This window comes from Hippopotamus amphibius, chromosome 9 (genome assembly GCF_030028045.1).
Source record: "Hippopotamus amphibius kiboko isolate mHipAmp2 chromosome 9, mHipAmp2.hap2, whole genome shotgun sequence".
Classification (NCBI taxonomy): Eukaryota; Metazoa; Chordata; class Mammalia; order Artiodactyla; family Hippopotamidae; genus Hippopotamus; species Hippopotamus amphibius.
The window spans coordinates 51,159,730-51,187,260 of NC_080194.1; the positions used below are offsets into that span (position 1 = coordinate 51,159,730).

At 39.2% G+C, this 27,531-nt stretch overlaps 1 protein-coding gene across 8 annotated transcripts in view; it reads right to left on the bottom strand.

Annotated features, from left to right (window-relative positions):
• Window positions 1-626: 626 nt before the first annotated feature.
• Window positions 627-27,531, bottom strand: part of ARHGAP42 (Rho GTPase activating protein 42) — a 285,418-nt gene continuing 258,513 nt past the window's right edge. For 3 of the 8 annotated variants that reach the window (XM_057748206.1, XM_057748205.1, XM_057748207.1), the window contains exons 16-24: window positions 27,292-27,350; window positions 24,692-24,797; window positions 20,164-20,323; window positions 18,790-18,934; window positions 17,140-17,520; window positions 16,602-16,758; window positions 14,525-14,587; window positions 4,272-4,351; window positions 627-3,912 (exon numbers count right to left, since the gene is read on the bottom strand). In XM_057748206.1, coding sequence (XP_057604189.1) covers window positions 3,824-3,912; window positions 4,272-4,351; window positions 14,525-14,587; window positions 16,602-16,758; window positions 17,140-17,520; window positions 18,790-18,934; window positions 20,164-20,323; window positions 24,692-24,797; window positions 27,292-27,350 — 1,240 coding nt within the window. In that variant the 3' untranslated portion in view covers window positions 627-3,823. Of the gene's footprint in view, window positions 3,913-4,271; window positions 4,352-13,065; window positions 14,436-14,524; window positions 14,588-16,601; window positions 16,759-17,139; window positions 17,521-18,789; window positions 18,935-20,163; window positions 20,324-24,691; window positions 24,798-27,291; window positions 27,351-27,531 lie in introns of all 8 variants that reach the window. The other 5 variants (XR_009055389.1, XR_009055392.1, XR_009055390.1 and 2 more) reach the window with 5 other exon arrangements.

Here is a 27,531-nt window from a genome sequence, read left to right on the forward strand (position 1 = left end):
TCTTTACCAGAAGATATGACTTTTGGGTCCAATTCAGTGATGTTAGGTCATAGTAACAGCTGCAAATTACAAATGTATTGTAAAGGCAAAGAACAAAATCGGTTCCTAAATTGGTCCACTCCTAACTTCACTCAATAAATCAAGATGGGGTTCTAAACAATTAAGGCATCCCAAATACATAACTGGGGGGACTGAAGTTGTCTGAAGAAATGCTCTGAGAGACTATTCTAAATCAGCAGCCATATGAATGATTTCCTTTGTATATCAGACACGGACAGACCTGAAGATGTGGCTGGGAGTGAGGAGCTTGGCAGGCACTATTTCCACAGAACTGCAGTGCCAGACTTAGTTTCCTTACATCACGGTGGATTTTAGGAGGCACGCCACAATATGTAAAATCAATTATCACAGAATAAGAATACACTCTAAATTATTTTTTTTTTCCTATTCGAGAACCTGGGTAGTTTGGAATTGTAGGGTGCATTAAAAAAAAAAAATCTCCACCCTTCCTGAAAGAGCCATCAGATAAGGCACTGTTGGGAAGCCTGGTTATACCCATTCACTGAGAGCCAACACAACCGGTGAAACCACTCTCATCAAACAAGGAGAAACGGCACTTTGGCACTTTCTCAAACTTCACAGACTTCAGAGGGATACAAAGATTATTTCACTGCTCAGACACTTACACATAACAGAAAAGGCCTTCAGTGAACTGACTAGTTCCTATAAGTTGGTGGTGTTATGGCACAACAAAAGTCACCTGTTAAATACATAAAGATTTTGTACTTGAGGATATTTCCACCTAACAGATGAGATGACTGGGACTCATAATCTCACTCTCATACTGATTATACTGTCGGCAGGGATTAGGGGGCCCATGTTGTATGTTTCAAAGGTGTAGATGTGGCAATTCTAACATATCTTCATTCACTATGTCTCTGAAAAGCTAAGGTTTCATTATTGAAACACTGTTATAGTTTCCAATGTGATCCTCTTCTAGTGACTGGCATTAATTACCTTGCTGTGTAATTAATATTCCATGTGATTTAGAGCACATGTCCTGATTTTCTCAATGCTTATAAATGATTCATCTGTTGGAAACATTTCTAGGGAGAAGCAGCTTCAGTCTATCTCTAGCATATATGGACACGACTTGCTTCCACACACAATCAATATGAAGAAAAAAGAACCATCCTCACAAATCTGTAACATTAAAACTTCAAACAAAAGCACGATTTGAACAAGCACTTTTGTAGCTTGTTTCAAAAAAGGGACCGTATCAAAAATACGGCTACAATATACGCCTCAGCATAAGAAAGGAGAGGGGCCTCACGCCCATGTCTTTTACAGCGAAAACTTTAATTTCTCATGGAGCATCTGTGGAATTAGCTCACAGACAACTCAGAGGCAGGAACACTCTGGCCTGTGTTAAAATAAAATGAAGGTTGAGATTTCTCTATGCAGCAGCTAGTGAAGTAGGACTCTGAATCACTTTTTGGAGTCAAGTTGGTCTTTGAAAGAAAATCAATTTGCCTTAAGAGGCTCTAATTTAGTAGGATGCCAGATGCTCGCAAAGGTGCTTTAACTGAGGGTGTTGTAGACTAAGGGATTAGTCGACTAGAGAGACAACCTCTGTTCCAGCAGAGAGTTGTCAGGGTGTCAAGCAATGCACTTACTATTACTAAGGGCCACCAAGGATCTAGAGACCGAGACGCTCTAGTGATACATAATTATAGTGTACAAAAATCAACAGTAGCAGGTAAAAAAAAAGAGACATACGTATCAGACTTTTTCATTATATTACTAATTTCTATAACATTAAATATTTTTTATTCCTTTATTTCAATGCACTGATATTTATTTCTGGTTGTGATTCTGCCTACCGTTATTCTCTTTACCTTTAAATCCCAATCCATTATTCCATTTTTAATTTTAAAAGCATAAATGCACCAAGGCATAGTAGTGTATGTGTGTGTGTATAATTTAACCTATAACTCTAGAAACATTAATTTAAAGTAGAAGAGATTGAGATTACAGATCATAATATCGCATAAAAAGAACTGTCTACAGTCAATACCTGAGTGTGTGTACAGTGAAGAACTTTGAAGTAACAAGTAAAATACTGTGGTCAAGGGGGCCAGTGCTATGGCAGTCGATGGCAGGGAGCCAGCTTTTTGGAATCTTGAGAAGAAATGCTCTTTGCCACATGCAGATGTGTATAGAAATAATATGAGGATTATAAAAATAGAAATAATGGAAATAATAGTTGATGCATGACCAGATGCTGATGGTATATATAAATGGATAGTAAATACCTATTTCTATGCTCTATAAATTCAGTGAAATTTCTGATAAAGGCTATAAATTGAAAGGCATAACGGAAAATTACGTATGACTTTATTCCTGCTAAAGATGATGAGACAATTTCAAACGCTGGTTCAAAATAATTTAAGAATCCTGTACCTTTATGTTTATATTATGTTTCAACTAAGCATAGACTTTAGAAGGCATAGTGTCCTTGCCATTGTCTTAAAACAGCATCTTTGTCATTTGTAGGAGAATTTCTCAAAAGCCAAAATTAGATATCAATAAAATACTTTGGCATTTTACAGAATTACAATTAGAATTTAAGTCTTATGCCTGTATACTGCACTTTTACATTGTTTTCCTATTACTGTAATTATACATTTGTAATAACACTATAATGCTACTAGCAGAGGATATGTGCATATGATTTATCAGTATTTATATGTTAATGGAATAAAATTTTATAAAATCTCAAACTTATAGTTTTACACATCCTTTAAACCAGGGGTCAGCAAACCATGACACATGAGTCAAATCTGGCCTGCCATCTGTTTGCGTATTGCCCATCAGCTAAAAACTCTTCTATTTTTAAATGGATTTTTAAAAGTCAAATTAATATTTAATGATTTTCAAATTTCAGTGTCCTGAAAGAAAGCTGTGTTGGTACACAGCCACAGCCATGTACATGCAGCCTATGGCTGTTTTCTGCTACAATGGCAGAGTGGAGTAGTGTGATGGAGACCACAGGGCCTGCTAAGCCCAAAATACTTACTATCAGGCCTTTATAGAAAGAGTTTGCTGATCCCTGCTCTAAGCCCATAGACGGCATCTGGAACGCTGGACAGAGTGTTCACAGTGGAATCAGTGTACGACCTAATTTGATTTCATTTACAGACATCATATACAGCTTTGCTTTTGAGTATTATCATCTACTTGGTAAACAAATAAAAATAAACTTATGTTAAAAAAAAACCTTATTTCCTTGAAATGTTTAGGACCAGCAAAACAATCATATATAAAAGCAATATATTTTTAAGAAAAAGTAATAAATGAACAACTTAAATTACATTTTTTAGTAATTATTCCAAGGTTTCTCAGAGTATGCCAGGCAGTAATCGGCAGATCTCAAAAGTCCTATAGCAGATTTCTGGTTTCCAAATTTCTGGGATATAGTACGTAATACAGTATTTGAGATTCTATAATTGTTATGAAAGAGACGTTGTGGAGAGTTACTTATCCAGAAAAAAAGTGGGGGAGGGAAGGATAAGCTATTTTAAAATAAGAAACCGGTCAAAAAATAAAAAATAAAACAAAGAATGGCACACAATTTAAACATTTTTTCCCCTTCCATTAATAGGGAGCTACATAGTCTGCTGGTCTGCTGGTATAAAACTTGATAGAAATTGACTGTTTTCATTTTAATGGGCTGATACCCATATCTGTGTCAGATAAAATCATAGCACTTATTATTTGTTACCATGGATACCATGAAGATACTGCCATCCACTAAATAGTATTAGAGGAAGACAACATAATTTTCTGGGACGAGTCCTGTTTTGCCTTCATAAGTTGCCTTCAACCATCCTGGTTCCACTGATGGGTACACTGGCAAAAATAGAAACACATAAATCAATATCACTCAATCAACCTTAGTTAGCTTCAAATAATTATATACACAAATGGGTAAAAATCCACATCAGATTGTATGGAGATAAACAAGTTGTCAAAACAATGTCACAGCACCTTTAAAGCTGGAAATGCCTTTTGCGTTCATATAATCAATCACTCTCTTTCTGACACAGAGGAGGAAACCGGGTCCAGAGGGATTTGGTGTTCACTTGTACAGGTATGAGAAGCTGGACTTGATTCTGAGTTTCCTGGCTTCTACTTTAGACTCTCATTGTTACACTACCCTTTCCTCCCCATGATGACAAACTTAAGGGCAGGCAATGGGCGTAACTTACCATTGGAAAATATCGCCCCCTGTGGGAAGGAAAGCTCGTGGCTGTGCTCTGCTTTACAGGAATACATGGCTTTGGCTTGGCTGAAAGAGCAAAAGAATTTATGAAAACCACAACATTCAAGCATATTTATTTTTAAAAAATGATATTGGTTTTTAGTTACAATTGAAGCCTAATATACATCATGTGCACATGTAAGTGTGTGTAAGTGCATTTCACAAACTGAACAAACACACTTGTGTAACCAGAGAACACTGACAGCACAACCAAAGCCTTTCTTGTGTTTCCAGGCAATGCCCCCAAGGATAACCACCTGGCTAATAACAAACAAAATAAGCTGGTTTTAAAGAATGCTATTATTGGGAATTCCCTGCTGGTCCAGTGGTTAGGACTCCACACTTCCACTGCAGGGGGCACAGGTTCAATCCCTGGTCAGGGAACTAAGATCCTGCAAGCCACGTGGCACACCCACCCCAAATGAATGCTGTTATTAAATTGTTAGTATGCTGCTAAATAAGGCTATTTTTTCAGCTCTATAGAGGTTCGTAGTTACCTTAAAGCCCTAGCTATTTATTTGCCACTTTAATTTCAGACTATCAGAGGTGAGATCCACAAATTAAAAGGTCTACAGAGTATGGTAGATAAGTGGACATGGTATAAGAAAAACAGTAGGATAAGCTGATTTTAAATGGCAACCAACAATGGCCTCATTGTCAGGGAGACATGGGGACATGTCTTTGTAATCCAGAGTCTACCCATCTCTTAAAGAGGGAAGCCAACACTCAGCTCTGACATCTGTTCCCACATGGGAGTTCAGGCTTCACGTAGCAAGATGCTCTGTTTTCTTTAAGAGAAGCCAGAATTTCAGACTTTCACATGGCAGCTATTTAAAACCATCTAAGCCAACACTAAAATGTCCTCATCTGAGGCAGCTAATCAAGCCACCAGTGAGGTCGCCTTTACTCTGCAACATCCAATGACCTGACTCCACCTACTTCTCACCAACTCTACCACATGCAGAGTGCAAGCCAAGACCGTTTCTGCCGTAGCTCACTGAACCGCTTCCTAACTTCCTAAATCCTCGGGGCTTCGTCTTCTGCCCCCTTGCAATCCATTCTGTACAGAGCAGCCAGGAGGTAATTTGAAAGCCTGTGATGATCACATGATGATCACATGATTTCCCTGAAAACAACCCTTAACTGGTTCCCAACTCTGGCCTCCATACTGTATACAATCTGGCATCTGCCAGAATCTCCTACTTCTTCTGAATCTGCCTCTGTTCACCTACTATACATCAGTCCCACCAGCCTTCTTTCTCCTCCTCAAACATGCCAAATCTATTCCCGCCTCAGGGCTGGCTAGGCTTTGCTCTGAGATGTTTTTTGATCTTCACTCAGCAACGGCCCTCTAGTTTATTTTAAATTTCCTGACTTTCACTGAGGCGAGGTCTTCTCTGACCACACATTCTAAAATAGCTGCCCAGGTGACTCTCATATTCTCCTGCAGAAATCTGCATGGTATTCTGCTGTCATTGTTGATATTTCTGTTATCTTCCCCCCCAATTAGAATGTAACCTCTGTGAACAATGTGTGATGCTTAAAAGTAACTCTTGTAAATATGTGCTGAATAAATGAGTGAAAAAAAAGGAAAGATGCTCTGGGCTCTTTTTCTACATGATGAATCCTTTTAAAGATTCAAAGCACCTTGTCTTTCCTCCCTGAGGTCCCAATACTCTATCTGTGAAGAAGCATCAGCAGTATTTGCCATCTGTAGCTCTGAAAGCAACAGTGTTACATTATGATCCCATTTCTCTGTTGGAGCTAGACCCTGGGTCTTATCTCTACACTTCCAGAATGAGGGTAGGTCACTTGAACCAGGGTTCCCAAGTGGCCACCTGAAGACTTGAAAGCTTACAGAGGAAGACCATGGCCCTGCCCCCAGAATCTTCATATGAGGTAAGTTCATGGCTGCACTTTCAGGAACTTTGCTAGGGGAGTCTGTGGTGGGCAGGTTTAAGAATGACCACTAGCCAACATACAATAACACTTCCCAATGAAACATGGTTTAAGGAAGAAATGATGAAGCAGACACACTCGGAGAAAGACAGGGTTTTACATTAAAGAAGAGCCATGTGCACTTGTGTGCACGTGAATATGTGCACATGGGTGTGTTGGTTGACATGGGTTCAGGGAGCGGGGAGAGGATGCTACCACGTTATGAAGACTTCTGAGAATCAGACTCTGGTGATCTTATATAGAAAGAATATTAGTTTTTCCTATAAATCTTCTAGTCAAGTATAATCACTTGATCTGATATAATTTGGCATAACTTGATCTGATATAATTTGATCTAATATGATACAATCTGATATCTGATATAATTGAGGGTCGCAGAGCCATTTCTTTAAAAATATGTAAAGATTTTTTAAAAAGTCAAATTTTCTAGCAGCAATGATTTCCATCAATAAATACTGTCTTACTACTTTAAATCATTTAAATAAATTGAGATGCATGAGGAAACAAACTCCAGAGTTATAGAAATGATTAAGATATAATAATTCTTGCAATGATACAATTTTTCATATTATACTTTAAAATGCAACCTAATTATCTATAATAATAATTCAGGTATGATTGTTCTCCTTAAAATATTGTATGGGATAGGATGGTGAGGGGATGCATGCAGAATAATTATATCACTAAATAAATGGATACTATTAAATGTGTCAAAATATACAGCACACAATAATATCTGTCATGACTTTTCAATGATCCATGCATGTGACTAGACAGATATAATTTTCCTTTGCTGAGACCTATAACTACAGGTGTTAGCTAAGCACACAGCTTTGATGATTTAATGTAGAATTCTGTGACAGTGACGTTTTCTCTCCAGGTGCTAATGCTTCCTCTTTTACTGCCTTGGTGTACTGAAGAAGATGTGAAAATAACACTGTCACCTATTGAGTCTCTGTTCGTAAGATTCTAATATCTTTTGAAAAGGATTTTGAGAATCCTGCTTCCTATCACACTGGAGAGCAAGGTAACGATGATGCTTGCTATCCTGGAAGCCATTTCTTCCCTTATCATTTGGAAGATGATCTGTTCATAAGCCCCACCGCTAATTCTAAACACTGTCTAATGCTGACGAGTGGACTTACAAAGGTTTGATACATCAGGGTCAGTGTGCAAAATTCACGATGCTTATCTTAATAATAAGCAAAACAAAAAATTCACCAAATCAAAGTTGACACAATGTTTTCTGAAGGGCCACTTAACAATGATACACACGCACACACACTCACTCTCTTTCACACACATTTTTTATATGCTGAAAATTTCACTTCTGTAGGGAGTATGAATGCACTTCTGAGGGGAGTAGGAAGATACAATCTAAAAGGTACCAAAGACGTAACATATAGAAAAGCAAAAAAAACCCAAACAAATCACAACAATCTAAGTGATCATCAGCAGAGAATTTAATAATAAAGTACACCAATTCCAATGAATTATTAGGTAGCTACTATAAATAATTCTATAGAAGAACACAGTGTGATATGATATGAAACAGTGTCAGCACGTAAGGCAAAAATTTTATAGAAAAATAAGTCATCGGCAAGACCTCTAAACTGCCCACGACAATTCACAATAAACACTTAGAAATAATGCAATCAACACACACATTTGCTTCTTGGTCGCTGGTTGGAGACTTCTTAAAATTAGTTACATACTCTTTTCTCAGGTTTTTTTCAACAAATACAGGCTGTTCCTGGCTTGGATGTCTGAGTATTGGATGTCTCAATGCTAAAAATCTCTTATAGGAGCTTGTAGAGTTAAAGCTGCTTATGTCAAAAAACAACAACAACAACAAAAAAAAAAACAAAAAAACCCCAAAGAATATTGCAATTCTGTTAAAAATGAACTGAAAACATGAATAACAAAGTCTTTTTAGGTTAAAATGTGTTTTTTCTCTATTTACCTAACAATTCTGTTCAGCATCTACTCTGTTGGACACTGTGGTGGGGACAATACTGTGAACACCACGTTCGTGGGTCCTTTTCTATGTTTATCACTGAGGAGTAGTTCTATCTCCGTATTTCTTTTTTTTTTTTTTTTTTTTTTTTTTTTTTTTTTGGCACACGGGCTTAGTTGCTCCGCGGCATGTGGGATCTTCCTGGAGCTGGGATCGAACCCGTGACCTCTGCATTGACAGGCGGATTCTTAACCACTGCGCCACCTAGGAAGCCCTGAGGAGTAGTTCTAAAAGCACAGTCAAGGGGAATCTGGAAGAAGGGGTAGGCAGGACCCTGAGAGGACACTGCTCAGACAGCTAATGGAATAACGTGTATGAGAATCCTTTTATTTCCTATTTTGCCAGATATTAAGGAGATCTGCAAAAATGTAAAATAATGCCAGTCTCCAGGCTCCTGGCAGTGACCATCATTAATGGATAGAAGCTGACTGCAGCATGGTAGGTGTACACAACAACAGAGGAGGGGGCTTCTGTGTGGCCTAGGTTAGAGGAAGATGAGAAACGGCTCCTGTTGTCTTAAACACATTAGAAATATAGGCTTTGGAAGAGGGAAGAGATGGGAAGGCGAGACCCTGTTATGACTTCAGGGTAAGGCAGATGCATAAACCGTCTGACTTGGTTTTACAGAAAAGGGTGACCCTCCATATACTGTGGGACTTGTGATCATCCAGGTGACTTGGGTTATATAATGAATTTGGATTTTGAAATGAAACCTGCATATTTCCTTGGTCCATCTTCTATATGTAGAAATAAAGGCCAAGAGAAATTAACATTATGGCAGAGTCAGGCTAAAACCTACATCTCCTGATTAATGATCTAGTGCATATTTGGTGATTCCACTTAAATATCATTTATAAAGCCTCAAGATGATGTCACTGAAAAATAACTTCTACTATTAATAATCGCTGACTGTTACTAAGAGTGAATGATCACACCTGCATCTTGCTATTATCACCCATTAGTTACATGAGCTCTTTTATATTAAATTCATAAATATTTAAAATTTTTCTCAGCTTATATTTCTAATACAATAAATATTAATAGATATACCCCACATAAACAAAAGCTCTTTGGAGATCCTCAATAATTTTTTAATTTGTATAAGTTGTTTTGAGACCAAAAAGTTTGAAAACCACTGAAAACAGATAAGATTAGATGGCTGTGCATCGAAGTGTGGTTATCTTTAGGTGGCAAAATGAGAGGTGACTTTTATTCACTTCTTCAGTTTATCAGTATTCTCTGTATTCTCTAAAAAAAGAAAAAATGTTATCTTTAAGAACTATGGCCTCCTTTGTCTTTCTTATGTGTGTCTTACAAGTGTCATTGTGCTCGGAACCAGCCTTTTAAAAACTCAAATTCACCAAATGAAGAGGCTCTGCTGAGCTTTTTTTGGTGCTCTGTAATTATCAATACAATATTGGTTTTAAATTATTATAATAGAAAATTCAATTGCATCTATTGAGCCAGGCACTCAATTCTTAATTAATTCTCTTAATTCTCAATTCAACCTTCAGAAGATATTGGTATAGCTTGCCTAAATCATACTCCTTTAACGTGGATTTCCTCACTGCCCAAGTATAACTTGAGACAGAGGCAAAAGTTTTAAGGGTACTCTTTTCCACAGGCCTTTGTAAATGATGAGACAGAGCCTAGTGACATTTGGCTCTTGAAAGCATTTTACATTTTACAGGGTAAGAGAAACAATTATAAAATAACCAATGTCTGCTTAGGGCCACGCTAAGTTCTGTGACATTTTTCTCTATTCCAATGGCTCTTAAACTTTTTTTTGTACCTAAGAATCACTTGGGGAAGTTGTCAAAAACGCATATTCTGGGCCTCAGTCTCAGATGCTATGGTTTACAGAGTCTGTGGCAAATTCAGGCTTCTTCATTTTAACAAGTCTGGCAGGTTAAGCTCCCTTGCAGAGTGGCCCCTCCCACGCCACTGAACCTGCCTTCTTAAAGATTTCCAGTGATGTCTTCGAGGTTAAAACCAGTACCCTCCTCTAATGATCTCCTTGACTTTTTGGTAGTTTCTACCACATTGACCTTGCTTTCTCCTCATAATCATTCCTCTACCTTCTTTGCCTGACCCTTATGAATGATGAAAGGAAATGACCCTTATGAGGAATGAAACCATTTTCACTCAGCCTCTTCACTCAGTAAGTCCCATCGCTGGGTGAGCTCGCCTTCTTCTATGCAGTGTAACTGCTGTGCAGAAGTTTCTCAAACGGCATCCATCTTCATGCTCTCTCCGGGTTCCAGCCGCACGTTTCTAACTGCCTCTCAATGCTCCCCAGGCTCCTCAAACACTGAGGCACAAACTTCCCTTGCCCCGCTGCGCACTCTCATAAACTAAGCTCAGAAGCTAAGTCACCACTTTTTCTGACAGTCATTCTTGAAGACTTGGAATCTTCTCTACCTGTCTCTCATTCTCAATATCAAAGCAGTTGCTCAATCCTAGTTCTATCCATAAAATTCTCTTAAGTTTTTCATGCTTTTGCTAATGCCCTAATTAAGGACTTTTAAATATCACCAGTTCCACCTTAAATGGTTCTCTTCCCTTCAACAACCTCCTAGAAGAGCCACTTGAATGATCTGATCAAGTACATCACTGATTAGATCACCTCTTTGCTCACTGACTCGCAGAGCCTGCAGTGAATCCAGAGGTGTGACTTTTTTGTTGCTCAAAACTATCCACTAAAATCTCCCAACTGGTCTCCTTCCCAGACGTGGCTAGTCTCCCTACCACCCACACCTGGTTCTCCCATTCAACAGTATCCTAAGTTCCCTAGAAAGGTCCAATTTAAGAGTATCCTAAGTTCCCTAGAAAGAAAGCAAAATAGGCATTGTAGGAGTAAGTTAGGAAGGGAAATGCCCTCGATGTCTACTGTTGTTCAATTGTATTTAATGGTACAAAAGGGTTTCAAGTGACTGTTAAAAGTTAATGTTTAAATACCAAATACATATTAATTAGAGGCTTGAGGATGTTAAGCAAGCAGTTTCAATAGTAATAATTTAAATAATATTAGTTATTATTGTAGAGACTATCTATGGAGAATTTACCATGTACCTCAAATATATTACTTCGTACAGTGACAACAACTCATCAGAAACAGAATCATGACCTTCATTTTCTAGATAAAGAAAATGGATTTCCCAGAGTTCAGATCAAGATGGCAGAGTAAGAGGACACGGACCTCACCTCCGCCAATGAACACATCCAAAATATATCAATACGTGGAACAATTCTCACTGAAAACTAACTGGACTCCTGTACAATCAAGGCTGTAAGAAAGACACATATGGAATTGAATAGAAAGGGAAGAGAAGCATTCAGGTCAGGATCTGTGCCTGCTGGGAGGGAACTCAGAGGAAAAGAGAGGTTAGACAGGCAGAGACCTATCCTGGGAAGTGAGCAAACTGAGCCACAGATTGGGTGCCTCAGTCCTGAAGTCCTATGTCGGGGAGAAAAGCACTCTTGGCTGCTTGGAGGACCAGTAGGACCAACAGAGGGGCTGTGGGAAGCCTGGATTCCTCTTGGGAGGAGGGCATGCACACTGGCTTCCCACGAGGCAGGGCGGAGAGAGGTCTACCCTAGCAGCGGCTGCTGGGTTTCCTGCAACTACTTCACCAGGCACCCCAGCTCAAGCCCAGCCAATGCCCCAGCCCCACTGACTCCACATCACAGCACAGCACTGGACCTGGGGCAGCTAGGACTAGGGAGAAGGCTTGACTGTGGGATGCAGAGATGACCTGGTGCCAAGGCAGAGCCTGGGTGGAGCGGTGGCAGCCACTGTTGGCACTTACTCAAGCAGTGCGTCAGAAGCTACCCAGATCTCTGTTGGTGGCCACTCCACCACAGCTCACCCTCACCACCACCACCCCCCCTCCCCATACACACAGAGAGTCCACACAGGTCCTGCCTGCCTTGAAGAGCAGTTCTACGACATGGTGGGGCAGCAGAGATTGGGGCAGTGATTGGCTGTGAGGGAGGAAAGGGGCTTGCACCGGAGGCCAAGTCTGAGCAGAGCCATAGGCATCTACCTGCACAGGCAGTGCGTCGGACCTCTGTCTGCAGCTGGTATGAGCTGAGAGCCTGCATGGGCCCCACCTGCTTTAGCACTTCCCCCTCTGGGGCAAGGCTCCTGATGCAGGGAGAGGGAAAAACACACACTTAAAGGGAACAGAGCCAGTTCAGGCCAGACCTTCAGGGCTTCTGCTCCAGCAACGTGGGATCAGACCCTGTTCCCAGTAGGGCAGTGACAGTCACTAAGCAGAGACGAAGTCCTGTCGTATACCCTGCTCAGGTTCTAGTCCTTCCAGCGCCAGCCACACCCTCTACCAAGGTGAGAACTGTCAGCACACCCAGAGAAAAGATGTGTCTTGCTTCCATGTCAAATGCAGCTCTTTCACCAAAGGCACTGGGCACACACAGTCTGTACAGGGATGTTCCCACATACAATCACCCCTTGGAGACCACAGTAGGTAACTGTTTTACCTAAATTCATAAAGGCAGGCAAAGTTAAGCAAAATAAAAGGGTAGGTGAAAGCTTATGACACTGTTCACAAGTGTCCGAGTTAAGTCTTCTCTGCCAGAAGTGTATCACTAAGTGAGCTCTACGTTTATGCTGACAACTATTAGAAGTGGATTTAGGGAACTGGGAATGTGAAAGCATGTTATAAATGCATACGTTGATTTTTGAACATCTGAGTAAACTTACTGTGTAACAGATTCATTAATTTACTGTCATATACTGATTTACCTCATTAATACCTTGTTGTCTTAAAGCTCTTGAAAGATTATCTCTTTGACTCCAGTACTTGAGCTCTTGGTAGATTGTTTAGAGCTTCTAATAAACGGGCTCCATCTAGTGGAGCAATTCAATCATTTGGCAAGACAGAAGTAGCAAGGTGAAATCCCTTACACTAAAGCCTGAAAGTGGTGAGAGTTTCAGAGAAATCACGTTTGTTCTGACATGCACAATGCTTCGTTTTCATCATCTGTTGATGAAAAGAAAGAAGGTGAAGATGCTATAGCAGAGGAAAAGGTACATGCAAGTATACTGGGATTTGCTATATAAACGCAAGGCATTGACCAACATCCTAGTAAGATACCAAAGCACCTGTCCTCTATGGAGTTAAAAACACTAACCCAGGCGCATTCTCACTAAGCTTCGGAAAAAAACACAGTCTGAAGGTTACTGTTATCCCTAGTAACTAGGACAAGCCTAATAATGTGTAGGTGCTTAATAAATGCTTGCTGAAAAAGTCCACATACTTTTACACGGCCAGTAAAAATGCTGTGGTTGAATAACTTCTAGAACTACATGGTAACACTTCAATTATCTGTGATTCCTTTCCTTCACAGCCTCGATTAGCTGGATATGAGAAGCTCAAAATTTCCTCAGTACATCCAAAAAAAAGAAGAAAAAAAAATCAACGTTTGTCCTTCAAGTGTTCTCATGTATATTCTCTTTCAACAAGCATTTACTGAATACTTCTGACCTGTACCAGCTGCTGACAGTAAAGAAAAAAACAATCACAAATATCAAAATACTAAGAAATTCCATTAGTTTAGACATATTCAAAATTATAAAAGAAACTCCACTGCAGATGAGAAGAATCAATTTGGACTGAGAGAAGAGGAAGCAGGAACCTTAGAAGCAAGCACACAAATAGCAGCAAGATAGAACAATTCATGTCCTTTTAACAATGGAGCGGAAGATAAAATCTGGAAACCCTGAATGAAGTACTGTACTCAAACACCAGCGCCAGCTGGGGCAATCAGCTCTGCAGCACTATAGTGGCTATTAAGAATAAGCACAGTCATTAATGCATGTACATGAAGCTTCTTCCAGAGAAAAAGGACCATTAATTTTTACAAGTCAAAAATACACATTTGAAAAATTTCCACAAACTGTCATCAAAGGAGTCTTTGGTATGGCTAAGGGTTATGGCAACTTGTGTCTTTCAGAAAACCTGTTTGTTTCAAACCCTTCCCTTGTGAAGCCGTTAGCAAACAAGGCACTGCCGCAGCATTCTGAGATGCTAAATGCTGTATGTGGTCGTGACTACGTCCCCGTGAAGAGATGGCAGACTCGGATTTGAACATCTGCAGAACTGAGGGGTACAGCTGTCAAAGACGATCCACCATGTCAATACAAGGCAACAATGTCACTCCTACTTTATTTTTTTTTTACTCGAAGGGTTTTGAGAACTTACCGCCCAGAAGAAACTGACTTAAGTGAACCAGCATTCTCAAACAGTTGGGCCTTTGCTGCCACACTGAAAAATAATTTTAAAATGCAAGTTTCATTAAAATCCATTAGAAAATCATGCAGCTCAAAGTGAAATGTAGGGTTAACCTGAACAAAAAAATTAGTTAACAATTGTCCCTAAAATTTGACTTGAATTTTAATTGTTTTAAGCTTTAATATAAGAGAAATTTTTAGATCTAGTCTCTAGCTCACCGAGTACCAGATGGTAATAAACCTATAGCTACTTCCTCTGGGGGTCTTACTGTCTGCATTTTTTTTTGTATCTCGGAAAAATGGGAGCAGAAAAAAAGGAATATTTTTATTGACTCCGGTGGAGCCACAAGGGAAGAGTCACATCAACAAGACAAAAGAAGAACTGTTTTGTATTCTAATAGTTACGACAAAACTAATTCTAAAATTGTTTCATGTATTCTTAAAATAGCTGAACACAGTTCCTACAAAGTGAAAAGAGAGAACTCTGAAAATAGGACTCATAAATAAATTTGTGGATTCAAATCTTGTTTCAAATCATGATGAGGGAAAGGCATCTATTTGAAAAGTAAGACTACTGGGTAGAGTGTGGAAAGAATTAAAACTAAGGTACCCTAAGTAATTAGAAAAGTTCCTATATTTACTAGAAGACAATATAAAATTCTTTGAATGATGTTTTAAACTAAATATTTAAAATCTATCTTATTTCTTTAATTGACAAACTTTTTCCCCAGAGCTGAGCCATTTGATAAGCTGAAGGATCATTTTACACCTAATACAGAACATATACTCTACATTTTAATTTCTACTTTATCAGTAAAATAAAAAAATAGAAGCTCTTCTCCTTCCCACATAAGGATAGAGTTTATAGTCTCCCATCTCCCTTGACATATTTGGCTTAAAATTTAATTTCCCTCAAAGGCTAGCACTACACACACCAGGGAGCAGACAGATTTGCAAGTATATCTGCCTATATTGTGCTAGCTGGATTTCTGACCATGAGAGATGGCATATGTGAAACATACTCTGAAACCAAAGGTTCTTGTCAAAGAAAGGGATGTACAAATAAATTTAAGACACTGTTCCCATGGAAACAGGCTTAGTATTGCCTTACTGGACTTTCAATGAATAATTCAAATGTCAGGAATACCACCATATTAAAAATGGGCATGGTATAACAGCACAGACTCTAGTTGGAGAACCCTGGGTTAGAATCCCAGCTCTGCCACTGACTAGCTGAGTGTGTGTGGACTGGCTCCCTAACTTCCCAGTATTAGTTCTCATCATCTCTAAAACAAGATTTATACTACCTACTGCAAAAGGACACTGTGGACCTTAAAAGAAATAACATATGCAAAGATGCTCAGTAAGAGCTCATACAGCATTTGGAAAAGCTCAGCAAAAGTCAGGAAAATAAAATGAAAGGGAGAAACGCTTTCCTTTTTGGATTCTCTTGTTTACCCAGCTTCTCATTTTCTCCTCTTTGCCCCCTTTCTGTTCTTGTCTATACACCCTACCCTCTCAGCCGTGACACTTCTGGGTCATTTGGTTCAATTAGAAGTACTTCCTCTTGCCTTTCACGCTCTCTGCTCCCTAGGAGTTGTTTAAATCAGGGAGTACTCAGGTGGGGGAGACATATGATGGAGAGGAGAGAAACACCAGCTAGAAAGCAGCTGTAGTTCTAACAAAGAGAGGGAGGACAGAGGACACGGGCAGTCCCCACAGCTGAGGGGGGATGTTTAGCTCTTACAGGAAGGCGTCTAGTTTCAAAACTCCAAACCACTATATTATACATCTGTTTTCCTGTCTTTTAATTAAGCCATAGCTCTGCTTCTAAGGAAAGTGCCTGAAGAGTCTCCCCATGAGATTTTATATGTATACCCCAAGCATATTAACTTATAGAAGAGGGCAGGGTCCTGCAGAAGTTGATGGTACCCACTCCACAGATGAGCATTTGGCTGCAGGAACCCTAAGGGTTCTTTTACACACACTCAACCCCTGTGTATCCCTGGGAGACACAGCAAATAGCAAACAAATGCTCTCTCACTTACACGGAGCCGGGTCGCTGGTAGCCATTGCTGGAGGCAGTGTCTAGCCTTAACCTCCTACACATTTTTGGAGGCAGGTCTGGGTTTGGCGGGGCTTTGGGCATCTCTTTGGAACCTACGGAAGTTAAGCTTTGAATGGATCCACTGTAGCTCTTGTTTCCTAAAAAAGAAAGCCCAAGAAAACGGGCAAGGTGCTATTAGACAAAATAATAGCCATAACACAGTACATGCGCATAACAAAAGGAAGCATTTTTCTCTGAGCCCAAATGAGAAGGTACAGAATGTTCTTTGAGCACAGCAGCCCATCACTCAGGGAGATCACAATCTACCGTAATTACAAAGACATCACCTCACAGAGATGGAAAGATCCAGGAAAAAATGTCACAGCACACAGGAGTTTTAAAAAATCCTAGTTCAGGAACAAAGCAGATAAGCATTGTCTGTCCCTTCACTGTTAAGTTTTCCCTCCTTAATCATGCTGAGCAATCATGCGGGTGACACAGAGACAATGACACCCTGCACAGGCTCCATGCTGGCTTACCTTCCGCTGCAGAGATGGATCTGAGAGAGGAAGTGGAGGCTCTTTTCAGTCCTGAAAGCCCATAAGGCCCTTTCTTGGCCAGGTCTATGGGTGGGGACACATCCCCCGGGCTAGTGACCGAGGTGACACTCTGGCAATCTGATTCTGCATCCGTTTTGGTTGCATCTTCTCTAGAACTTGACTCGGGACTAGTTGTCCAGAGACCAAGACTTTTCTGTCCATTGGAAGGTGACGGGGATGCAATCCAAGGAATCCCTCCAGATTTTTCCCGGGGAGGGCAGGAAGCGGACTTTGTTGTGCTGTTTTGTTCAGAGGAGTGAGAGGAAAGGGACTCGATGCTCCCCATGGGTGTGCTGTCTGGGCTGCTGCTATAGGAGTCGCCTGAGCAGGGGCAGGGGTGGGAGAGAAAAGAAGAGCGGCTCTCTGTTGAGACCGGCACCACCAACCCCTTCTATTCTCCAGCTCACCTGTGCTCCGTGGCCTCCTGACCCCACTGAAGTGATAGGCCTTTATATGGTATGGAGAACTGTTTCTCAGTTCTGGAGAAAGCCTTTAGAATATGCACTGAACTTAGCGAATGCTTTTTTCGATACTATTCAAGGGAGGTTTGACATGTGCCCTATCCCTATGAAATAATGTTATTTCTTGACATGTTAGTGGGCTGGCCTGGATTCAGACAAAATGTGCTTCCGAAACAGGACTCACCAGTAAGAGAAAGAAGATTCCTTGCTGATGTTACAAGAAATCAATGGAAGGGGGACTACTGAGACATATTTCTGCCCTGCTGTACTTTTCTGATCTTAGGTGATTCTGAGTTACAATGTATCTGAGTCCTCCTTCATTCAAAGGCACCATGAGAAGTCAGCTGCAAATTAGAAGCTGCTCACAATTTTTAAGGAAAGGATTTTTTTTTCCTTTTCCTGTTAAGAATATAGCAACATAAGAAAAGTGGCTATTTTAACTGGGTGTATTTTTTAATGTTTCTAAAAGTAAATTATAAGAAAAAAATTAGAGAAACTATAATAAAGTATTCAAATACTAAATCTAAATTAAAAATTAAACACTGATTGTGGGGAAAATTGAAGGTAGAGGGAGAGGATCTGGAGTATAAAATAAAATGAAAATGACCACAGTTTAACACATGCTTTGGGCTCAAGCTGCCACCCACCTTCTGGTGGGGCTTGTCTCAGAATAGTAAGTTAGTGATAATGTGTGGGGTAGATTCTCTTTTTATTTCTTTTCTCTCTCTTTCAGACACTTTGATACCCAAGAGATGATGCTTTAAGAACATAATGTGAAAGGAAGAAAGAAAATGACTGCCTCAGCCAGGCTTTCTCTTGCTTTCTTCTCTATCACTTTGACAACAGGACAAAACCTGCTACAAAGTAGCACCCAATGTACTTAATCACAGTTACAGAGAAAAAGGGCATTGAGCAAACTATTTTTTCCCTTTGTAGCAGGAATGAATTTGCTTGCCCAAGGTACCTTCCAACTATACTGACAGAAACTAGGTAGATGTGAAGGAGGTGGGGGGCAGGTGTTGAGGAGACAGCACCAGCAAGAATATCTTCTATTTCTACCTAATTACTAATAAGGTGCAACAAAGCTGAATTAACAAAGAAGGCATCTCCCTGAGACCGGTACACTTACTATCAGGTTCTGCCAAGCATGGAGTATACCTCCCTCTGGGCTTCCGGGAGCCCGTGGAGAGGCAGATTGCACGTGTCCTTCGGGATCCAGATCGAGACTGAGGCTGAGGAAGAGGAATGCTGGGGTCTGGGGCAGTATGAAAAATCTACACGGAAGAAAAATGGACTGAGGTCAAGAAAAGGGTGAAGTTGACATTTCATCATGAAGTAGGATTCGAGAACTATTAAATAATCTTAGAATTACATGCTACTTAATCAATTGTGTGGCAAGAGATGCTTGATATAAAAAATAAATATCCTAGAGCAGTTACAAGTTTCTCTTCCATTTACACTGAGTAATGCTTCACCCCTGGGTTTTCTTTTTTATTCTTCCCTATTCCCCAACAGTGAAATTCAGATTTTCCAATCATTTTATAAGAAATGTGTCAAATGTTAGCCAATGTCTATGTCAAGACACACTGATCTTTTTACTATGATATTCTCTCTCCCCTTCATGCTGAACACAACCTGAGGGGAAGAGGCTCATTCTGTATCACTCCCCAGCTAAGCAGCCCTTTGCTTCTCAGGAGAAGGTGCTGGCTTGCTGTTGGCCCTGAGACGTCCGTCAAGAATATGACAAGCTGCAGGCAGAGGTCTGAGCATGGCCATAGGATGCAGTCGTGCACTCTCGCGTTGTGAGAGCGCTTACGGTCTTAGCCTGGCACCGAGGATACCCTTCTACAGGCACTAGAAAGGAACTAGGGAAGGAGAGAGGCACTGCCATCCTCTCGTAAGGACTAGATCAGACATAAATGGATCACAATGTTTAGACCTTCAGTGGCTGAGTTTGCATAATAATCCAATCAATCTGGCTTCCCCAGTTTCTCACTTTTACAGTTATTCCAAGATCTCACTCTTTTAAAGAAAGTCTCCTTAGGGATTGGACATAGAGAGGGTTTCGAGACTGTTCCCTGATTTTTTTTCTTTTGTTTATCCAGAATATTAGCTCTGCTGTATAAAGAGAGTCTAATTCCAGAGAGATTAAAAAAGTTAAAATAGACAACAACAAGATGATTCTAAAGTATTTTCTGAGTAAAAACTAACTACATAAATACTAAAGCAGAAAATCTTGACAAGTAAATAATACAGAAAGAAAGGAAATCATTTACTTAAAGGATTTTGAGAAGCACTTAAAAACTGAACAAGAAAAAAAGAAAATCAAAGTCCTCATGAAGAAGCAATTTATATAAAATTAACAAGACTGACACCAAATAGGACTGATACCAAACAGGAATCTGAGACCACGATATGAGGATCATAGATGATACAAATGCAAAATTGCTTCTTAGAAGCCAGATGACAAAATTTTATACTTCCACATGAAAATCCAGCCTACCTTTTCATAGTGCTCTATCAGAATTTCAACCACAATATTCTGAAATTTAATATTCATCATGGCAGCCACAGTTTCTTCCTGTGCTCTCATTAGAGTCGGACCAAATATGACACCAAGGTTTGAGACAGTCATAAGATTTTGCTGGCTATGTAGTGACACTCTGCAAATAACAGCAACAAAATATTTTACGTTATATGTTTAATAATTATGAAATGTTCTCATCTACTAAATTTATGGTATAAAATATAAATATGCCATTACAGGCTAATTTTCCCAAATAGTCTTGTTTAGCTACTCCCAGCTGGCATTAGTGGGTATAGTCTAAAAAGATGTAAAAAGTTAACAGTAGCCCAAGTAAAACATAATTACAAAGGTTAATCTATTGAAGGAAAACTTGATTTCCTAAATTGAGCACAATCACCCTAGAGAGATTATCAGCTGTTTGGTATTTCCTACAGTACTATACTTCTTTCAGAACAGATGGTTAAGAGTAGACTGGTTGTCTGTCAGAATGGCCATCATTAAAAAGTCTACAAATAACAAATGCTGGTGAGGGTGTGGAGAAAAGGGAACACTCCTACACCATTGGTGGGAATGTAAGTTGGTGCAGCCACTGTGGAAAACAGTACGGAGGTCCCTTAGAAAACTAAAAATAGAATTACCACATGATCCAGCAATCTCATTCCTAGGCATATATCCGGACAAAACTATAATTCAAAAAGATACATGCAGCCCTATGTTCATAGCAGCACTATTCACAATAGCCAAGACATGGAAACAACCTAAATGTCCATTGACAGACGAGTGGATAAAGAAGATGTGGTATATATATACAGTGGAATACTACTCAGCCATAAAAAAGAATGCAATAATGCCATTTGCAGCAACATGGATGCAACTACAAATTATTATACTAAGTGAAGTAAGAAAGAGAAAGACAAATATTATATGATATCACTTGTATGTGGAATCTAAAATACTACACAAACGAACATATGAAAGTTATTTAGTTATGCATATATATATACACACACATACACACACATTCTTTTTATATATATATTCTCTTCCATTATGGTTTATCACAGGATATTGAATATAGTTCTCTGCGGTATACAGTAGGACCTTGTTGCTTATCCCTTTTATATATAAAAAGCGTACACCTGCCAGCCCCAACCTCCCACGTCATCCCTCCTCCAAACCCCTCCTCCTTGGCAACCACCAGTTTGTTCTCTATGTCCATGATTCTGTTTCTGTTTCATAAAGAGGTTCACTTGTATCATATTTTAGATTCTACAGTTAACTAATTTAATTTGGAAATCGGATGCATTAATAGGAAACCTCATTTATTTAACCAGTCTTCTAGGTTAGCCACTGCCTTCTGTATCTTACTCCCAGCCAGGTTGTTAGAATATCAAGTTCTAGGAAGGAGCACAACACAAGATAATGCTTATATTTGACTGAGCATGCACACTAACCTCATTCTAGAAACAAAAGCAAAATTTTATGAAGAATCTAGGATTCTGGATTATCCATCCAACTCTTGGCATAGGACAGGGAGAGCTGACTGTCCCACTGACTAAATTTTCCCCTTGTGCTCAAGAAAGCACTAGCTAAGAAGGTTCTTGGTTAGTACAAGAAGAATTTCATTCCAAGTTTCCTTTTTATACAAACAAATATTGCATATGAATTGCTTAATATGTATTAGAGGACCTACTAAGTCATCTGTAAAAGCAGTGAGCCTGTCTGGATTTAAAACTTGGGTCCTTCCAACTTGGAAGCTGGATGAAATCAGCCACGTTATTTAATATCTCTAATATCTTCAGTTCCCTCATCTATAAAGTATAAGAATAACAACCCTTAGAGCAGTATTGAGAGAATTAAATGAGTTAAACTAAATACAATATGATCTTAAAATAATATTCTTCCCTGTAATTAAACTGGCTCTAGGTATTCTTGGTGTACCCTAAAATGTAAGAGTTTCTGATAATATAAGTAACCTACAATATGACTGAATTAAGCTCAATGGGAATAAATTTAGAAGTCATAAAAAAATGGTCTATTTTGAAAAGGAGAGTTAATGACTATGTTGTTGAGAGGATGAAATATTTTGATCACCAATTCTCTTCACTGAATTTCCCTTCTGCTGGGCTAGTCAGTTGATACAGACCCTTATCATTCCACATTTCAGCCAGTTCTAGACCTCATTCCCTCAACTTGTATACAAAGCAGATTCCACAGATGGCCTTGTTTTAAAGACAAAGTATTCTCAGTAAGAAATCAATGATTTATTCCATGTCTCAGAGCTAATTAATGGAGATTTGGAAGCAGCCATTGGTCCTTTAGGCCAATAACCAATCCAGGTCACTGATCTTAAATTCTCTTTTCTTAAGTCAATAAGGTGGCCAGGGACCAACAGTGTTATTAGTTGTTAGCAGTTTACTTAAGTAAGTCATTGGTGATGTGGGCACACATTCTTTTGCTGCAGCTTAGACAGTGAAAAGTGACCTTCTATAGATTAAAGAAAGAGCCAGGAATGGTAGTGAAGGTTGGGCAGAAGACTTTTAAGTACGCCTAGTGGCTAGATACTCGCTCTCTGCTATTTCCTGTATCACATTCACAATTAAAGGTGAAACTTGTGTTCATTTAACATTCTAAATAATTAAGCAAAATTATGTCACATTTTATGTGACACTCATGGAAACTTCAAAAGTACATTTGAAAAGGCTTTGCTAAAAATTAGCTTGAATACAGCAAGAGAATGCCCACTAAATACAGTATGGATGTTTCATGAAGAGGTCACAGAACTCAAAAATATACTTCAAGACTATATAATTCTGACCAAGGATAGTGAGTCCTTGTTCATTAGCTAAAAGAGGTGTTGACATGGGCAGTAGTTAACAATGAACTTGAAGTCATTCCTACTGGATTTCCTTCTTATTTCAAAGAGGGTCAATTCATATTATCTCAAAGCCTGCAAGTTAAGATGAGACTGATTAATGTGTACAGCACTATTTCAAATGTGCATGGCTCAAATTAGCATAAATTGGGTTACTGCTTGTAGCAAACAAGGAAGGATTTATCATTTGATTGTGAATTGTGGTACTCATTGACAAAAAATGCCCCTATTTGCAAATGAGGCTATAAGGGAATTCTTAAGTAAGTTTAAAACCTGAATTTGGACTTTTGATTCCAGAAGCATGGCTAAAAAACTTGATTAAATGTGTGTGTGTGTGTGTGTGTGTGTGTGTGTGAGAGAGAGAGAGTCAGGACAGATCTGTGATGGCTAAAGTTATGTGTCAAATCTTCTAGGCTGCAGTACCCTGATATTTGGTCAAACATAATACTAGATGTTTCTGTGAAGGTATTTTTAGATGACATTAACCTTTAAATCAGTAGACTCTGAGTAAAGCAGACTACCATCCATAACGTGGGTGGGCCTCATCCAACATCAGTTGAAGGTCTTAAGAGAAAAAGACTGAGGTCCTTGAGGAAGAAGGAATTCTGCCTCCAGACTGCCTTGGATTTGAGCTACAACATCAACTCTTCTCTGGGTCTCCAGCCTGCCTTGAAATCAGCTTCCACAACCATGTAGCCCATTCCTTGCAAGCAATCAATCTCTCTCTTATATATATATGTGTAGGTATGTATATGTACATATATATAAACATACACAACATCCAATATACATGCATATGTATATGTATGTGTATATATATACACACACACATACACACACACACCATTCTATTGGTTTTGTTTCTCTGGAGAAACCTGACTAATACAACATCTATCTATCAAGATTTTTAAATACATAGATGAACTAACAGTGGAGTCAGAAGCTCTTCAGAGACAGACAGATACTAAGAATCTGGAGAAGGAAGCTAACATTCAAGTGGCAGTTTGACCTAGTAGAACCTGGTGACCTTAGTAGAATAGAGAACTGGTCTTCAAACTTCAGGCTTACAATGGAATCTAAAAGAACTAGCACAGACATATATATACTACCAACTGTAAAATAGTCAGTGGGAAGTTGTTGTATAACAAAGGGAGCCCAACTCAAGGATGGAAGATGCCTTAGAGGACTGGGGCAGGGAGGGTGGGGGGGACTCGGGGGGGGGCGTCAAGGAAGGGAGGGAATATGGGGATATGTGTATAAAAACAGTTGATTGAACCTGGTGTACCCCCAAAAATAAAAATAAAAAAAAAAATAAATAAAAAAATAAAAGAACTGGCAAAGAACTATATACTCCTTCATATATTTTTAAGTTGACGTGTAAATTTTCCATCATTAGTATAACAGTTGCAAGGATATAATTATTTGCATGTCGTGAACACAAACAGGTACACACACACACACAGATATATCTTAAAAACAAACCACCACACCATTTTTAAAGCAGATTCAATGCACTCTGATTACAACAGTAAAATTACAGCTCCATCACCCCCTTTAAAAAGACATGAACATGCTTAAGTTTAACAGTTGAACAAGTAACTAAGTGAACAATATAAGTCAGAGAATTACTTGACCAGGTGCTTTATTAAGATGTCCAGCATCTCTCTATTTTTCTCTGGCAATTTGTGCACCAATGCATGTACAGCCTCCACCCGGTAGTTTTGATCATCAGATTCTGTAACATAAAAAAGGTTGCAAATGTTTAAATTTTAATTGTATTAAAATATGTATATAAACATTAGTAATTTAAACATCATAACCACTTCCACCCCTCATGCCTTATAAGCACTGCTTTACGTGGTAAGAGTTATCACTATATCATTTCCTAAGGCTTAGAAACGTTGAGTAATTTATCCATGATTTGATATCAGTAAGTAGAGAAATAATAAACCCAGTTCTATCTAATCCAGACCTGTGCTCTTAGCTCCTGAACTGTATACTTCCATACAATCATAATTCATCTCCTCCTTGGCTCTTGCTACACAAGGATAGAATAAAACCTTTAGCAATGTTGAGTGATCACAGCAGTTGTTACAAATGGCCTAATGTGCCAGGCACTATAATATACTTTATCACATTGAAACCTCCAAGTGACTCCACCAGAACAGAGGAAGCAGGCATTCCTTTCCAAATTTTATAGATTCAAAGAAGGCAGGGAGTTATTTTTCTGAGGTGTCAGGATTACTTCACAAAGGCCTGGTAGATTTTAAGCCCATGCTGACAGTGGTAAATCTGAAAAGCAAAAAATCATCTAAAGCAAGTCTGCAAGGCAAAAGCCAAGATGCTGACCAGTCTGCTAGAGAAACTTCTAAAGTGTCAGAACAAGGAATCTATTTAATAGCCTCACTACAGTAAACAAATTCTCGTATGACTACCCACCCTGCCAAGCCCTTTCTGCAGAAAGTACCCAACGCATAGGGTTTGTATTATGGGACCTTCATCTCTTCTGGGCACAGCCATTTGTACATTAGGTGAGGAAAGAGCCTGGCTGTGGTTGGGCCAAACATGAAGTTTCTCCCAGGCGTTGGAATGGAGACACCAAAACTCTGATCTGTCTGCTGGATACATGAAAAGGCAGATCATGTAAAAACCAGGCAGATCATTACCAAATGTGCTCCAAAGCCAAGAAAAATCTGTCTGGAAGAGAAGAGAAGAATGAGGCAGATATGCAGCAAAGAACAAAAATGAGAGACTCTCCAAAAAGAGTTGGGAGGATGGGCAGAGAAACGTCTACTCCCAACTTTGCAGTTCCTGGCTGCAGGCAGGACCCATGCTTTGCCAAGCAGTTCTGAGACTTCCCTTAGTCTCTGAATAACTCCCCCTTTTTCCTGAGCTGGATTTCTCTTGCTTGAAGGCAGATAATACCTAATTTTATTATCCTTGACCCAGACAAAAGATGAATTCTTTTACATAAGACATATTCTAATTATCATGGTAATGAGTAACATGACCATTATTTGCCACAAAAGTGAAGAAAAAACAAATCTTGTGACCAAATGTTGCATCAAAACCACCAGCTCATTGAGCCATTCTAGCTAAGTGGATCAAACACCACTTGCTATAAAACACAATTTTTGTAAAAAAGTGTTCTAGGTTAAGAGTCTAAAAAGCTGGCTTGTAGTCCTGACATGGCCATGAATTTACTAGTGTCCTTGGACAAGGTCACCTGCCCCCTCTGGGTCCTGATTCCCTAGTTAATAAAATGAGGTTGGATTATATATTTTCTAAGGTCTTGTTCTTCTTACCAAGACAGATTTCTATAAAGAGGATGTAGAGTACAGTGCTTTCAGGAGAAAGCTAAGTACTACAGATGTTTGTGAGATCATGTGGTCAGTCATATATGCTGCACTGAAAACCAAGGTTATTCAGCTTTATCTGACACTTTCATCAGTAGACAACATTTCCTGCAACATTACAATGTATGGTAATAAACTAATGCAGCTGACTTCTTTCTTAGATTGTGAAAAATACTCTTGTTACAGTCATACCTCATACATCTTAACAATGAAATGCCAACTCCTGTTACAGCTTGTTGTGATGGGCTCAGATGGTGACCTGGCACTTTGAGACCAACGTTTTACAAGTACACACTTCTAACTTCTTAGGTTACGTGATTGTCACTGCTCTCCCCCTTTTCTCTGCAATTCTGAATTAAACCTATCTATTCATATCACATTATAGCAGTCATAGAGCTAAAGAAACAACAGAAATATCTGATTATCATCAATAAATATAGGAAGAGAGAAAAGGTGCTTGTTGCCTGCCAAAAAATATCTCCCTCTTTCTCCAGATTGAGGAACATAGCATGTGAGTATGTGTACAGTGCAGGCAGTGGCATAACTGACTGTACATATCTGTGGTCTTATTTAACCATGAAGTTGCTCTTGTAAGAAACTGACATTCATCAGTCAAGTAAAATGTAATTTGAATAATTCCTCACAGCTCTTTGTAAGCACACCATACTTGCCACCCAGTAAGGTCTTATTAAGTAACAAAGCAGTTTAGTTTACTCTGTGATTTCTTATAACCATATTGTAAACTATGAAGTATGAGAATGACAATTTCTTAAGCAATAAGTAGTAACATGTTAACTAGCAGGTTTGAACTTATACCTCTAATACAGCATAAAATCACATCAATTATAATGCAGCCAATGGAAATGTACTTACTAACAGCAACAATAAAATCTTTGTGTAATTTATAAGTCATCAGTGGTTCTGCAAGGCACCTACAATAGAGAATGAAGCAAATTTTAGAACGGCAGTGTCTTCCGATTTCCCCTGACCTTTCGGTCCTTCTTTAAGAATTGGATCGGGCTTCCTAGGTGGTGCAGTGGTTGAGAATCCGCTTGCCACTGCAGGGGACACGGGTTCGATCCCTGCTCCAGGAAGATCCCACATGCCGCAGAG